General features: G+C 41.7%; 1 protein-coding gene across 1 annotated transcript in view; it reads left to right on the top strand.

Annotated features, from left to right (window-relative positions):
• The window catches only part of ATF6 (activating transcription factor 6), a 170,857-nt gene that overhangs the window by 128,631 nt on the left and 26,529 nt on the right, over positions 1-15,697 (top strand). Inside the window, exon 16 of the mRNA XM_025194380.1 lies at positions 6,011-6,095. Coding sequence (XP_025050165.1) covers positions 6,011-6,095 — 85 coding nt within the window. The remainder of the gene's footprint in view (positions 1-6,010; positions 6,096-15,697) is intronic.

The raw sequence follows: 15,697 nt of genomic DNA, 5'->3' as shown, positions 1-15,697 counted from the left end.
GATGACACTTGCTCTAATGAAGCAGATGCTACCTTTTAGGATTTGTTTTTACTCTTTTTATTCAGTTTTATTGCCTGCATTTAATATCACAAATAACATTTTCACTTAAGTGTTTTTTGTCTGGTGTTAAAACTGGAGATGAGTAATCATTTATTCCCTCCCCCCTTTGTGGAATTTAAACATACTTTAGGAATTAAACAAAATAATGTCTGCCTGTCCAACACATCACATACTGCAAAAAAAATCTTTAAAGAATTGTCTCTTTCTCATTCCTTTCTAATCATTAGTCTTTACATCCATGGGCAGATGTTTTTGTATTACTTTCAAAGGAAGCATCAGGATTGTGGCAAGAAAACATTATAGGTAGCCAAACATTAGACCAGTGTGGCCAAACTTTCTACTCCTAGCTAGCTATAAACAAAAACTTGACATGGCCATGAGTATCAGGACGGAAAGTTTTGACTCTGGTGTGTGCTCTGTGAAGTGCCTCAGCTTCAGGAGCTATAGTCAATCTCCTGGGGGTTGCGTGCGGCTTGTGAGCTGTGATTTTCCTATTCCTAATGAACCAAAGACTAAAGCTGTGCTGCTGAGTTCTGCCTGCTAATATTCTTGTCTTCAATGCAGATTCCTCTGTTTGGACAAAGGCAGACCTTGCAAATTAGCCATGTAGCCAGGGTGCACACCTGCCTGTTAGAGATGCGGGTGCATCAAAACAGTGAATCTCTGCAACTCAGAGCAAATTGCAAAATACTGTATTTATCTGGGCACAGTTGAGTTGTCCTCAACTTCCAAGCGATCCTCAAAGTTAATATTTGCTAAGAGTTTGGCCTTAATGTATACTGGCCTCTTAACATATCTTTCTTTTCCAAAGGCCCTGCTGGAGTACAAGGGAGTTGTATGAAAACTCCAAAGCCTGCATACAAACATGCAAGTTGCATGACTTCACTGTCTCACTATCTCTTTTGGGAATGAAAGCCTCTATTTGTTTCCCCTACTTGTTTGAACTGTAACTATAAAAACAGACCACTAGCTTGTGGATTGGCATATGAGCACGCAACCAAGCCCAGTGCTGTTTCACAGACATTCTGTACCCCAGAATAGGAAAGGAAGTCCATTTAAAAGTCTTAGCTTTGGTTAGCAGAAGCAGCTCTTTCACATAATAGTGCTCTGCATTATTGTTTTGTCTCCCATTTTGTGGGCAGGTTCTGTCTAGCTGTTTGGAGGAACTGTTAACCCAACAAAATGACAAAATGGGCTGTCACGGATTTTCAGAAGAAGCTGTGCCTTGGGACACTTCTTCCTTCCCCCTCAACAAAAAGCCATGCCTGGTGATCCTTTTGGAAGAACCCCTTCAGCCAGGCCTGGCATAGCATCTAGAGGGGCAAGCCTCCGGCTTGGAGACCGTGCTCCCCCACCTATCCATGGCAACCCCAACTCAGAGACTCCTCGCCATAGGTCCTGGGAGGAATGGGGGGAAGAAGAAGGGGCGAGAAGATCTGAGTGCCAACACCATGCATATAGCACAGCAGACAGCTCTACTTCAAACCACTCTTTATTGTGCAGAGCACCAAACAGCCTCTGAGCATCCCTAATATCAGTCTGGCCATTTCCTTGTGTTCTCCTGTCCTCCTCGGATCTCCAGCTTTCTCTCTTGCTATTCCTTCCAGAGGCTCCTTTTCTTCTCCTCAAGCACAATATGCCATTTTAGCAACAAAGTGTAACAAAGCTATGGTAGTTAACCCAGAGACTAACACTGCTCAATAAAATGAAACATAGTGTTATCAGGAACCAATCAGAGAGCAGTCCCTGGGGCCTGCTGCTAGGCCCAGACTGTTGCCTTCTCCTGCACTGAAAAGGGGCTTCTGGAGGTCCTACTGTGAAACTACACTACAGCAAAGCGTGCACACAGAGTCTTCCAAAGTGTTCCCCGCAAGAACCCCAGCCAGAACTCAGCCCGTTTAGGCTAGAAACAGATGTCTCGTCTATGATTCTATGATTTGTCTTGGGAGAAATCATCTTACCCTGTGATAAAGTATACGTTTTCAAACATCCACGTCTGTTGGACAACCCCATAAAAAGATAAGAAGTGCTAACAATTTGTCCTGGAACAATGCAAAGTATGTCTGAATGGTTGTTCTGCGATTGCATTTTTGAATCAGTAGTAGAAAACAGTAGTGCATTCAGCTGTTCACTAAATCCTGATTGGAAGAATGATGTGTGTACATTTTCTCTTCTGGAACAAACATTGGCATAACTTGTCCTGGGACAAACCCAACATCTGTTGCTAGCCTTTGTCTCTTTGCTCACAGGAGCCTCATGCCTTTCAATTTTAATTTGAAGGTTCAATGCTGACCCTGTGCAGCAACAACAGAAAGTCATCATCTGAAGGCTTTCCAGTAATTCTGTGTGAAATGAGTTTCATTCTGGTTTCCAGTAGACAGGAGTCTGCATCATCTCATTGCAGGTTTTGGTTAATGGGACTGTTTGTTGTATGGTCCTTTTAATTGTGTAGTAGCTGTAACTGTGGTCCGGAAAAAAAGATGTCTTTCTTTGTTCTTCTGGGGCAGCAGATTTTTTGTAAAAGATTAACTTCTGAGAGAGACTGAGTAGAAGTGCTATGTTGTACACCTTGATCTGAATGCTAGGTTTAGTTATAGGAACACAGGCTGGAAGAGACCTCCTGGGCCATTTGTTCCAGAAGCCTGCATATGTAAGTACCGCCTACATAAAGACCACTTCAGACCCTCACATGTACTACAAAACACAGTACTCATAACACCTAGAGGATCCTATAACATACTATAGGTAAAAACAGGAGAGGCAAGGACACTGCTAATGCCCTGCCACTACAATGACAGGGAAGTTGTTGCTAATATGTATGCAGAAGATGATTAGAAAAGAACCATGTTCTACACTAGAGGAAGGCAACCCTCCCTCTCCCCACTCCCCTCCAAAAGTCCTTGCCAAGCTGATGTAAAAGAAATGTTTCTTCCTGGCTCCAAATTTGGCAATCAGTGTAACTCTGAATAGAAGAACGAAGCCAGGAACTTCCTGGCCCCTACAGGCAATCAAGGAGAAATCCTGAAACATTGGATTAACAGGCACAAGTTATTCTCTTCTGGTAAATGATGCTTTTGCCAGGACCACACCAATGTTCTTTGTGGCTGATTGATGGAACCGGGATATGCCCAGGTTATACCAGTCCTGTGTCACTTGGCTGTTTGGACAGTCATGGAAGGCAAATCACCTCTAAGTTAGCTAGGTTGGAATCTATTAAGTGCCTTGTAGATTGAAGCCAAGACTTTCAGCTCAGCGATGACGAGGGGTCTGAGGGGAGTTCGTGAGGGAGGTGTGAGATGATTGCACTGGCATCTATAGCTATCCAGGGACCATTGCAGGGAAGCTGGCATTGACAGTGTCTGCTCTGTATCTGCTCAGAGGTGTTTGTTCTAACCTTCCTAACCAGGGCCTTTTCCAGCACTGGTACCTTTTTAGAAACGCATCTTAGGAAGCAAATATTTGTATGAATGCCATACAGTTTAAACGGGGTTTTGCTTTGTTACTGTGCTGAATGGTAATTTGGTATGTTTGTAATGCTGCTGCTTTGTTTCAGCATAGTGGCTTTCAGATAGATACTTCCTCTCATTTTCTAAATAAGTATACTACCAAAAACATGTTAAAGTGCCGGCTGTTTCACTGGCGTTAAAGTTTTTGATCAAAGAGATCCTGTAATAATTACAAAGTTAAATCTGCTAATCATTAACAAGTTTATTATTCATGTAAGAAGCAGCTCCAGTGTTTGATAAAAAATACTCTTTTATTTATACCTTTAGAAGAAAAATTCCTTTGGAAAAAAAAAATCAAGATCATAAAATACAAAAAAAGCAAAAAAAGCCCCAGCATTAAAAACAGTCTTCAGATTCCCTGCTAGGGAATGAAACCTAATGTTGATCTTATCATTAAGTAATTCCCTTGGGACATTTTGTGTTGATTTTCATAATATCTTTTTCTGTGAAGTTGATGTCCTTCGCTGAGCTTTGTCATAACTTCAACAACACTTGAATGTTGAGTTTTTAGTATTTAGTGCCAGCATGATTGTTGCTGTGGTTTCAGAGCCAGGGTTGTTTTTCAATCAAGTTATTTATTGAGGTTGTTTTGTACTGCCGTGGACAGTAATCTGTTTTATTTTTCATTGCTGAAAAAGCACAAAGTGTATTGTTTTGCAAAATACCTAACATATTGGTTCATCTAACAGCTTCATATCAAGAACTCCCTTACAGCACCATGGAATTCATACAGAACAAGTGTGCATTTGTTTAAAGAAAAATTAAGTAAATACAGTCCTCATTAAATTGGGAGGCAAATAGCACTGCCTTGCATGAAGCAACATGTGGACTTCTGAAAAATACCCCTGCCCATGAACCTTAATCCTGATTTCTGGCTCTTCCTACTATTTCAGGCTGTACATAAATATAACATTTATATTGATCTGAAAGAATACCAGTGATGTAGCTATTTCATCTGAATGGTTCTGTAGCAACAGAAGTGTAACAAACCCCCCACCCCCAACTTTAAATCTGCTTCAGCTCACTTGAATCACAGCAGGATCACTCAGGCATAACAGCTGATACAGGAAGAGAATGTCAGACTCTGGGATGAAAGCTGGGTCTTTGAAAGGGTAAGGCACATAAGCCAGTCTGGTAATGAAGAACATCACAAAGCTTTCTTTACACGTCTCTGTACCGTATATCTAAAGTTTTACAAATAGGCTGGGTTTGCTCCTCAGTTCCATGAAATCTGTGGGCTAACAATGATGTAACTTTGAGAAGAATTGGCCCCCAAGATGTTTGCTGCTAATTGCAGCTGGAGAACTGTGATTTTGTACCTTGGAAGTGGAAGAAAGTGTTTGGTGATTGTCAGTTTAATTTTTTTTATAGTTCAAACTCATAAAAATGTCTAAAGCCTGAGGCAGTTTAGAAATCTAAATGAATATATACAAAGAGCAAATAAAAACTTGGATACTAAGAATGACCAAAAGTAATTCCTTCCCTAACAGCTGTTTGATAACCTGTTTGTAACAACCATTAGCACTTTGGCAGGAAGGCTGAGTTTTGAAGAGGACTGGAAACTGAACCCTTCTTCAGTTCTTAGAGTCCACATAGGTTGATATGATGAGGCAGTAATGGAGATGCTTGGGCTGCTGCCTCTTGTGTTTGAACAGTTCTGTTAATAAGAAAATAACTTCTTTTTCCTAGGCCGCAAACCCAACGCATCTCAGTTCATTGGCTTTCATCAGAAAGGCAGAGGAAAACCATTTCTTGCCTATTAGGCCAAGTCCACATTGGAAGCACCTTGCTGTACTGTACTGGCCAAACACTCCTACTGAGGACACCATTTACAGACATGAAACAGCACTCTGCAAAGACAGCTTACTCTAGCCCCTTCTCCCACTTAGTGAACTTAGCTATCCTGGCATGAGCACTGTTGTGCCAGTATAACTTATCTGTTCTGGGGGCAGTAGTCAGCACAGCTGAGGGCCTTGTCACACTTTATCACATCCCAAACTGGTATGTATCTGCTGGTAAAAATTTGCATTGTAGGCCTTGTCTTAGATACAACAAGATGAGACTTGTATAAACCAAACAACACTGGCAAGCAAAGGTTCCAGTCCAGCAGAGCCCCTAGCTGCATCCTTAAATCCCACTGAAGTCAAGTTAAATTTAATCACGTACATGAGGGCTGTGGTGAACCAGCATCTAATAGATTTATCCATCCCCTTCCATGCGATGATCAAGGCTCTTTTAGAGGCTGCCACATGTGATAGGGATTTCTTCTGGTTATACAATATGGGAAGTTTGCTGTGACTTTTGGAAGCTTCCTTTGAACAGTCTGAAAATGCCAGGCCATCATAAATAGATTTTTGTGCAATGTATGTAACACAGAATGGAAAGGAATTTTCTTAATGCGTTGCTTCCAGTACAAATGAAACGTGTCATTTCATGTTTTCCAGGATCACCTACTGCTGCCAGCCACCACTCATAATAAGACTAGAAGGCCAAAGATGTCTATCGTATTGCCAGCAATAAACATCAAGGGTAAGACTGAAACTTGACTCAGGAATGAGTAGACTGCCCTTTCCGAAAGATGTGCTTGAATTGTTTAGGGGAGCCCTCTCCTAAACAAGATAGGTCAGTGTCTGTTCTTGGATTTCCTACTGTATAGATATGACATAGCTTCTGCATAACCCCAGCAAAGAGTCACATCATGATAGCCACAATACTTTTTTCCCAAGCAGTTAGCCATGAAACACACATGTGATTTGGATTCAGCATTCCTGATCCAGAGTTCTTCTCCCCTCACTACTCCCAACTCCATCCCCCCCCCCCACCTCCTGTCCTCCCCACAGGACAGTATTGTGGGCAGATAGGTATTACTAATGGAAATGTTCCTGTTCTTAGTGTATTGACAGTTTTTAATGTGTAGAGTATCTGATCATATGTTTTTATCAACTTTGCTTCTGGTTGCAGCCAGTGCCAGCCACCTCAACCACACACTTCTGCATACCATTGCACACCCTGTGTATGTCACGTGTCTTACAGAAAAATATCTTTTGCAGAGTTATTAATCATACAAAAGTCAGTATTTTATACTCAATTGACCTTGCATTTCTTGTGACACTGGTGTGAAGTGCTCCATTGTACTCCTTGAAATACATGGGCATAAAATAAGAAGAGCATAGCCATACATCAGAAACCAGTGTTCCAATTTCCTCCATCTATTAATACTCATCCCCAAGCTGCTTACCTCAGCTGTAGTTAGCCTGAGAGCTGGTCAGAGTAATTTTATGACACTCAAAAAGCTTTTCCAAAATAAGGTCAATTTGGCTGGAATATTATTTCTAAAGAACACAGAGGGAGGGAGACGCGTGCCACCATGCCAGAAAGTTCTGTTTCAGTAACCTCATAATGAGCCATTTTGATTTTTAATTTGGAAAGGAAATTACTTTTTGTTTCTTCTTTTAATTTTGAATTCTGGTTTATATTTAAAAAAAAAAATAAATAAATAAGGTAGTTTGATTGACCCAGAGGGGTTTGTGGGGAGAGTATTTATTTGTTAAGAATTCTGAAAGGTTATGTTTTTATTCTGAGTTGAAATCTCCAAATCCTTCATGAAATGGAAATCTAGCATCTATACAGGTCTAGATCTCATTAACATAACCAAAATCAGCTGATTAAATGTAATAATTTTAAAGTCCACTATCTCCAGACTACTATAGTTAATGGGCAAAAAGCAGATGTCATCAAAAGCACACAATACGCTGTGCAGTACAGTAAGGATTGGTGGGTTTCAGGGGGGTTTTGGTTTGTATCACATGCTTCTGGAGTCTGTTATTTGGGTAGCACCTTTGCATATGTGCCTGTTAACATTCATGCAGCACATTGTTACAGCTGATCTGCAGCTGTGAAAATTGGGGTGCAGGGTCTGTGCCAGGAAAGCTTTTATGACCACTGTGGCAGGCACATCTGATTAGGGTCCAGATCAACAAGGCTTGGCAAAAAGCACTTTTTTTTTTCGCTTCGCTTCTGCAAATACAGAATGTAAATACGTAGGGTGTGACTGTGAATAGAATCACAGAAAAATAGGGATGGAAAGGACCTTAAAAGTTCATCTATTCCAGTGGTGCCCAACTCATCTAGCCCTGTAAGCTTGGATGAGTGGCATAGGGTCGGTCTGCAGACCAAATCTAGTTCACAGGGTCGGTCTATGGCCTAGATGAGTGGTGTGGAGTCAGTCTGCAGGCCATTCACAAGAGAGTGATGTAGTCAGCAATCCTGTCTGGCTGCCTTGGACTCCATAGTCTGAATGACCAGGAACCCATTTACTGCTGAGTGAACTGCAAGTGTGGACTAAGACTTTAACCTCACACCTCTGTAGTGAGATGCCATGGCTGTTCTGCAACTGTGTCTGAAGCTAGGAAACTAAGATGAGGTATTTAGGAGCCATTTAGAAGCTAGGAAACTAAGCTAAGATATTTGTTATTATCTGCTACTTTTGCCCATCTCTCTACTCTGGGTCCCAGCAAAGTATCTTGCATGAGGCTTGTTTAAAAAAATTGAATGGTTTGTTTATTGGATTCTCCAGGTACTTAAAACCACAGTGACCATTTTAACTGTGGAGTTTCCTTGCTTGTTGGGAACACAGTTTTGAAAGGGTACACTACCAACACTGAATTGTTATGTAGAACTAACTTTTGGGAGCAAACCTCCACATTTCTAAAACTTTGCTGTGACATTCTTTAAACATACATTAAGCTTAACCATAAGGGACAATCGAGATAAGAGGCTTCCTCTGCACTTCAGTATGGCCCAGTAAGAAAACTCAATTAAAATTGTAACACTCCATTCAGCATGGTTATAGTTGGTTAGCTGTACGTCACCTTCCCAAGTTATACATCTGTTTGTTGTAGTGACTAATTGGGATTTACTTTCAATGTTGCACTACTAAGAAAGAGCAAGTCTGATTCTATTCTGTCTTGTTTATCAAAGCCTACTGTTGGTGGTACAGCAGTATGGTTTAATAGAAGTTACCTGAAAAGATTAAATCAGTATTCCAGTTATACCACCAGAGAAGGCTTGTAACTTCCATCTGATAACCAAAATCTTCCCAATATAGTTTATCGGCAGGAAAGTACATCTAGCTATTAGAGTTGTCCAAATAATTTGTTTTTCAGTTGTGTGACCAGAATCCCTCAAAAAACATATTTGGCTCACGTGAAACATTTTGTTTGTGGTGGGTCTTGTATTTAAATATTTTACCCTAGCTAAATGTGGGTTTGAAACAAAAAAATGAAATACTTCATCTAAAAAAGGTGTCAAAATAAAACATTTTGGCTTTTCCAAAATGGTTTGCACCTCCTGTGATTGAAGCTATATGCTGAATTTGATTGTGCTCTTTTTTTTATATTGTACTTGTGGCTAAAGGAACATCTAGGAAAAGGTTTGACCCAGTATAGTACTTCTTCCATTCTTATGTTGGTTCAGAAAAGGACCCAAGAGACTGAGACAAAACAATGGATGGGAATGTGTCTAGCAAGGATGGATAACAAACCCTAAAGAACATTGCGGAGGAAAGGGAAGGAGTAACTATTCCTTGGGTCACACACTAATAAATCCTGAGGGGTCTCAATTTTTAGGGAGCTATACCTTATCAGGAAGGCTCTCTTCCTTCAGGTATTCACCCACTGTAGGGTCAAGGCTTGGCAGGAAAGTCAAGTGGGAAAACAGGGAGTGAGAGAGAGAGACTTGATTTGTATGGGTACTATGTGGACTGCACTGCACCTGGAAAAGGGGACATCAGTGAGCAGTCATGGGGGGTAGTCTAATCTAATTCTCCCCTCCCCTAATGCTATGCCTGAAATAAACCGCCATGATCCAAGTCAGAATTTGATGTAGTCTACAATTTCACTAGCTTCAGGGATCTCCCAGATGCCTGACCCCTCTAGTGCTCAGGCAAGGCAAGGCCTCTGGCATGTCCCCTCCCTGACAAATAAGTTGTTCAGGGTTGAAAACAAAGCTCATAAAGCTCGTAAAACTCCCTGGGAAAGGGTGCGTCTTCTCTGGTGCCTTACAACTGCACCACGAGCTCTGCAAAACGAAATCTGCCAGCTCTTAGTGGGCTATCTGGGGGCTGATGAGGTGATTTGATGGCGGAGCATTTGGAACCTTGTTATGTCATAGTGAAGGCAGTTGCCAGAAAGGTGGAAAAGCAGGTTGCCAGGCAAGTAAAGAGAAACAGAGGGAGGTTTTGGAGGAAGGAGATGAGATGAGGGTGTCAGAAGCAGGAGAGGAGCAGATGGAGGTGTCAGAAGCTGGAGAAATGATGGAGGTGTTAGAAGCAGGAGAAGAGTGGAGTGGAGGTTTGGGAGGCTGGAGAGGAGGAGTTGGAAGTGGATCAGTAGGGGTATGTCTTATCATACTTCTTCCTGTCTCCATTGTTTCTGTCCCAGCTGCTGCCCTGGCATCCTCCTCTACCTCCCACAGACCCCTGATCCCTTCTAACTAACAATGCAAGTGCACTCAGATCTCACCCAGCCTCAGAACCAAGCCCTTCATCCTATCTGTGTGTCCTGATATCAAGTCACCAGTCTCCCTCCCTTACTTGTTCAAGAGTTCATCTACAGCACATGGATTGACCTTTCCCTCACTCCACCCTCATTTTCTCCGCTCTAGCTCTGGATGGGCCTGCCCAATTCAATTGGTTCACATTAGGGTCATTGCTGACCCTTTCTCACCAGCTCTTCTTTTGAATTCTGCTGTGCATGACGTTGCTATCTATCATTTCCTCCTGTGTAGTTTGGCTTCTGGGGCCTTTCAAGGCACTGCCCTCTCCTGGGGGCTTCAGAGAGCCATGGTGTCTCAGGACTGGAGCTCTTTAACAGGACTTTTACCCCCTGATGGCCTTCCCCTCCCCAGAAGGTGGAGAATTGGGGAAATTTGGAATAATAGAAAAGTAGGCCTGGAGGGCACCCCAGGCTAGAATTTAGCTGACATAATCTACTAAAACATGTTGCATTTATCCTGGGATAAAGTGTAGGCTTTCAGATGTCCATGGATTTTGTCCCAGGACAGAGACAAGCCCTAAAAAGGTTAACAGGATAAGATAGACGTGCTAACAGGTTGTCCCAGAAGTAGAAGGGGCCTCTGTGTTTGGGCTATCCCAGATGAGTGCTTGCCTGACTGGCACTTCCAAGCATCCAGGGACTGTGATTCTACCACACCCCTGCATTACTGGTCCTGGCATGTAACAGCTGTCATCGTTAGAAAGTCAGCCAATTCCTCGAGGGTTACAATTCTCTCCATAACCACTCTGGAGATCTGCAGTCCCAGGGAAAACGTGGGAGTGCAGGGTCTGCGGCTTTGAAAATAACCTCATATCTATCTGACTAGCCTTTTGTGGGGTGAAAGGAGCAGTACAAATAGGAGATTGCTTAGAGGATTAATTTGCTTTTCCTTTCCTTCTTTGCTGTTCCTTCTTAGCTGAACCCTGAAGTACTCAAAGGTTATTTCTTTGTTTATCAGGATTGTGTCTCTACACTATAGACTTCAGGTCTGTAAGACACCTCTGAAGCAGATGCTTGTACTTTCTCATTTCCAGATGCTTTTCATGGCTGTCATTTTAGGAGTGTGCGATGAACTTTTCTAGGAAATAGGACATGCCCCAGCTGGGTTTTCCATTGGTTTCTAGTAGAGAGGACTGATAAAGGAACACACCAGCCATGAATTAACCTCAGGACTTGCATCTTCCCTGTGTGTTTAAAGGGGTTTCATTGATTTTTCACAGAGTCCAGCATACGCAGCCGTAAAATCTTTCCCTTGGTCTGAGATCCTTTGCTCCCACCTTGTCATTCCTCCCCTCTAATAAAGTCCTTACCAATGCATTTGTACAGGCAGTGTTGGGAAATATTGCAAGGGATGAGCAAGCAGTTCCTTCAAGGAGCCCTTTTCTGTCAGTGCTGCCCATGGCTCTTCAAAATAATGAGAGAAAGATTGCTCCAGGCATGTAACTGCTCTTTGGGATGGACGGGAAGGTAAGGGTTTGTCACCCAACATAGGATTTCCTAGCAATTCACTGAAATAGTGTATTGATTTTTCTACCTAATGAGTTAAGGGCAGGCCACGATATTGAACTGAATGGTTTCTTAATCCATTTCCCATAGATGTTATGAAGTTTTCTGAATGTGAAACTGGGAAGGCAAAAGAAGGGCCTCATTCTTGGCTTATCTGAGTGAATGCACTGCAAATCTGTGTTGAAGTGTATTAGCAGATCTGTATGGAGACCTAAAAAGAGTTGTGTTGCATGTAGCTTGAAATGGAACAGGAGCTACTGTCATATACTCAGCTGGTATTGGCTCCCCAGGTAGTATTAGCTTGGTCTGCACCAGGGGGTTGCAATTAAATAGAATAATGTTAAAAATCCATCTCGTTAAACCAGTGCAGTACCCTTTATGAACGTTCTTATTAATTTAAAGATAGCCTCTATCAGTTTAGTTTGCATAAGTAAACCTGATAACACAACATCAGCTAGACTAGGTCTAGGCTTCCTTTGTTCACCTTCCTTCATCCCATCTCCTCTCTGATCCATACAGCCACTGCTATTCCTTCTTAAGGCTCACTACCACATGCGTACTATGGCCAGGCAAGTAAGAAGCCATTGAGTGGCCTGTTTCCTACCCTCTTGTTCTTCCTCCCTTTCTTTTACCGCTACCCAACCCACTTCCATTCCTTACCCAACCTCTGCCCCCAATTTAAAAAAAATGAACAGCAAAACAGAGCTGGGCCAGTTCCCCAGCATTCTCTTTTGTAAGTTGTGTACTTTTCCTGTCTGTGCTGTAAATCAGAGGGTTTGCAGTCTACAAAGGGAAAAGAATTGTTTCTTATCTATGTCACACAGCACCCAGTTCAGTGGGGCCCCCTTCTCATTTGAGGCGTTGGACACTGCAATGTAATGTTTAATAATAATGCACTAGAACAAGGTCAAGACACTGGGGACAACAACCCAATTTTGTGTAAAATGCCATAGGATTATTAATGACTGTAAATTTTCGGGTCTTTCTTTCAAGTCTCACGCAGAAGTTTGAACATGTACTACATAAACATGCAATTAATTCACAGAGGGAACCGACATGCTAACTCAAGCCAGGCTGGTTCCACGAGGTCAGTGTAGCAGCCATCTGAATGATAATCTACTCTGTGCTCTACAGAGGGTTAAACATTCATTATATTAAAATAATATAATAAAGCCATGCCTTTTTTAAGCTCATTTTGCAGCACAAATGAATCATTAACCCAAACATTTTTGTTAAATTTGAACCTACCAAAAACATTGTCTGATGATATGGAATTTCTATAAACTGAAAAAATGAGCTTCAGGCTTCCAGTGTTTTTGACTGCTGCATTTTTCCCATGCAATATGGCAAGGCAAGTGTGATAATATATAGCCAAGAGTATTGAAGAGGGGGAAATTTTTATTTGATGTATCATAATTATTTTTGGCATTTATCTGCTTCGAAGTCCCTTTTAATTTTCATCACAAGAATCCTTTCCTGGCTGAGCTGAAGTATGGCACACAGATGGGCTCTTTATCATTTGGAGGCTGAACTATATTTCTGATAATGATTTGGAAAGTATTACATTTCCTTTATTTAAAATGTTCTTCCATTTCATAATCAGAACAGTTCTTCAGTCTCTGGACTCAATAGCACTTTCAAATAATGTGGGAAATACACTTCAGAATCCAAAGGTAAATAATTCCCTTCTTAATATAGAAATAACCTGAAATTATATTCAGTTGTGCTCATTTAAAAAAAAAATCAAAACAGCAGTGTTAAGTGAAAAAGAAAGGGTATCCAAGATTTTGAGCAGAGGCACTGAACCTGATTCCACACACGCGAAATTTCAAACTAAGCCTCGCATTCAACCCTGCTTTATCTGTTATAGCTAGCCAAACTGCCCTGTTTCTAGAGGGACCATTTAAGGCACAGCATCATATGTAACCTCTTTAATGCCACACAATTTATGAGCAGGTCATCCCCCCTGGGGGTCATTTGAGGAAGGATCCCTCCACTGTTTTTTCAAGATGCTGTCCCTCTTTCCTCCTTACCCTGAGGACTGTGGGTCGGGGACAAGATATGTCCTACAGCAACTACAAGGAATACAGAGGTTATAGGCAATTCAGCCATGCAACTCAGGCCCCTGCTACACGTTACATATATTACACAATTAACTGGTTAATTTCACAATAAATTTAGACTGGCCACACATGCAAAGCAAGACCAGACACAATGCAAAGTAATTAGCACACAATTAATTGGTTAGTTGCTCAATAAATTTAAACCAGTTACACATGCAGAGTAATTAGCACACAATAAAAATGATTGTTCCATTGTAAAAAAGAGCGAATCAGCTATAAAGTTAGTGCTTGAAAATGTGTAATAATAACTCTGTAGATGGGTTTTTTCAGCTTTAATTTAAATGTGTAGCAGGGCCCTAAGAATCAATCATGTTGCCTGCCTTTCCTTAAGAATCACCCCCAAGGGATGGGGTAGGCCTTTCTACAAGAGAGAGTGATTGGGCCTGCCTTTAACTTGAAACATTTCCCAGAATCCCTCACTTTCCCACTTTTGCATTGGCCCCCAGTTGAACCATCATCCTGTTTCTGAATGTCTCAGGGAATCTCTTTCCAGGCAGAAATCATAGCAGTTTCTGGTATGGACCCTCAGCTTCTCCCTGCGTGTGGACTTTCAGCAGCAGTGAAGCTAGGGTCAGAGAGGGGAAACTAACTGCCCTCACTGGACAGAGCTCCAGTTGGCACAAGCCTAGAAAGTAAAGGCAGGGGCACAACTGGGAATGTTTGTGCCCTGAACAGCTGTTGTGAGGGTAGCCAACAACCAGGGGGTCAATGCAGAAGCCATTCTCCAAGCCCCCTATTGCAGCTGCCCTGGCCACATGAAAGCTTATGCACCAGTTGCCTACCCTTAATTGGGCTATTGAGTAAAGGTACGTCCCACAAGGAGATTTGAGGTCATTATCTGAGTTGTGGTTTCTGCAGAGGAATCAGGACATAAAGATTTCTGTCTTGTCAGTGGCTTGCTAGTCCCTTTTCCTCTCACCATTCCCATACTCCACATCTAAATTTTACAGTTCTTCATGTAGCCTCTAGGATTGGGGCATGAGCCACTGCTTCCTTCCCTCGTATTGTATTTATAGAATCATTTAATAGTAAGGCTGGAAGGGACCTACAAGGTCACCTAATCCATCCCCTTCCTCAAGGCAGGCTCATTCATGACAAACCATCCCAATCAAGTGTCTGTCTAACCTACTGTTAAAAACTTCCAAGAGTGAGATTCCACGAACTCTCTAGGTAGCCTGTTAACTAATTTTAATGTTACAGGGAATCTTATGTGCTAAGTGTTATCAACTGTTTCTTGGTTCAGGAAAACCTTTCCTAAATTGCTCCTTGGTTTCACTGCTGTAAATTATAAGATGAATCTAGACTAAGTTTGTAGAGTGCTTCCTGGAGAGAAAGGGCTAAACCAATGTGAGCTGAGGTTTTTAAAGCAATCTGAGCGATGTAACAGCAGATCTATCAAAATTAATGCGAGGTGTGTGACTAACCACCTTGATTGCTTTGAATAGCTCAACTGAAAGTTCTTATCCTCATTCTTAACTGAGTGGTGAAGACAGCAGAGACAGTGTTGTGCTTCCATGCAAGTAATTAGCTAGTCTTTCTGAGGGCCCCACTGACATTCACGTTAGGCAGTCATTTATTCCGATTACAGATATATTGTACTGTTTTTCCCAGAGCTTTGAGTGTTCTTATAGAAAGGAAAGCCAATTCTAATTAACATTTAAACACAAGCTTTTGTTTTTCAGTAAATTGGGTTTGTTGTACTAGACAAGGGGTATTATACTAGAAATCTGACTATGCACTAGAGACTAATTAAATCTCAAATTGATTTTGTTCCTAAATTCACTTTGACTGCATTCAGAGTCTTGTTGGCTATATTACACTGATTCAGAATTAACACATAGGAGGTGCCTTTTTGTAGTTTAAATGAAAACATCTGCCATTAGCCTCATGTTTACCTAACTGCTGTGGGGAATGCATTGGTGTGATCTTTAAATCAGAATAATCACCT

The sequence above is a fragment of the Alligator sinensis genome, unplaced genomic scaffold (genome assembly GCF_000455745.1).
Source record: "Alligator sinensis unplaced genomic scaffold, ASM45574v1 scaffold647_2, whole genome shotgun sequence".
NCBI classification, from domain to species: Eukaryota; Metazoa; Chordata; order Crocodylia; family Alligatoridae; genus Alligator; species Alligator sinensis.
The sequence above is the reverse complement of the archived record's forward strand: the minus strand, read 5'-3'. Positions and strand labels throughout refer to the sequence as shown.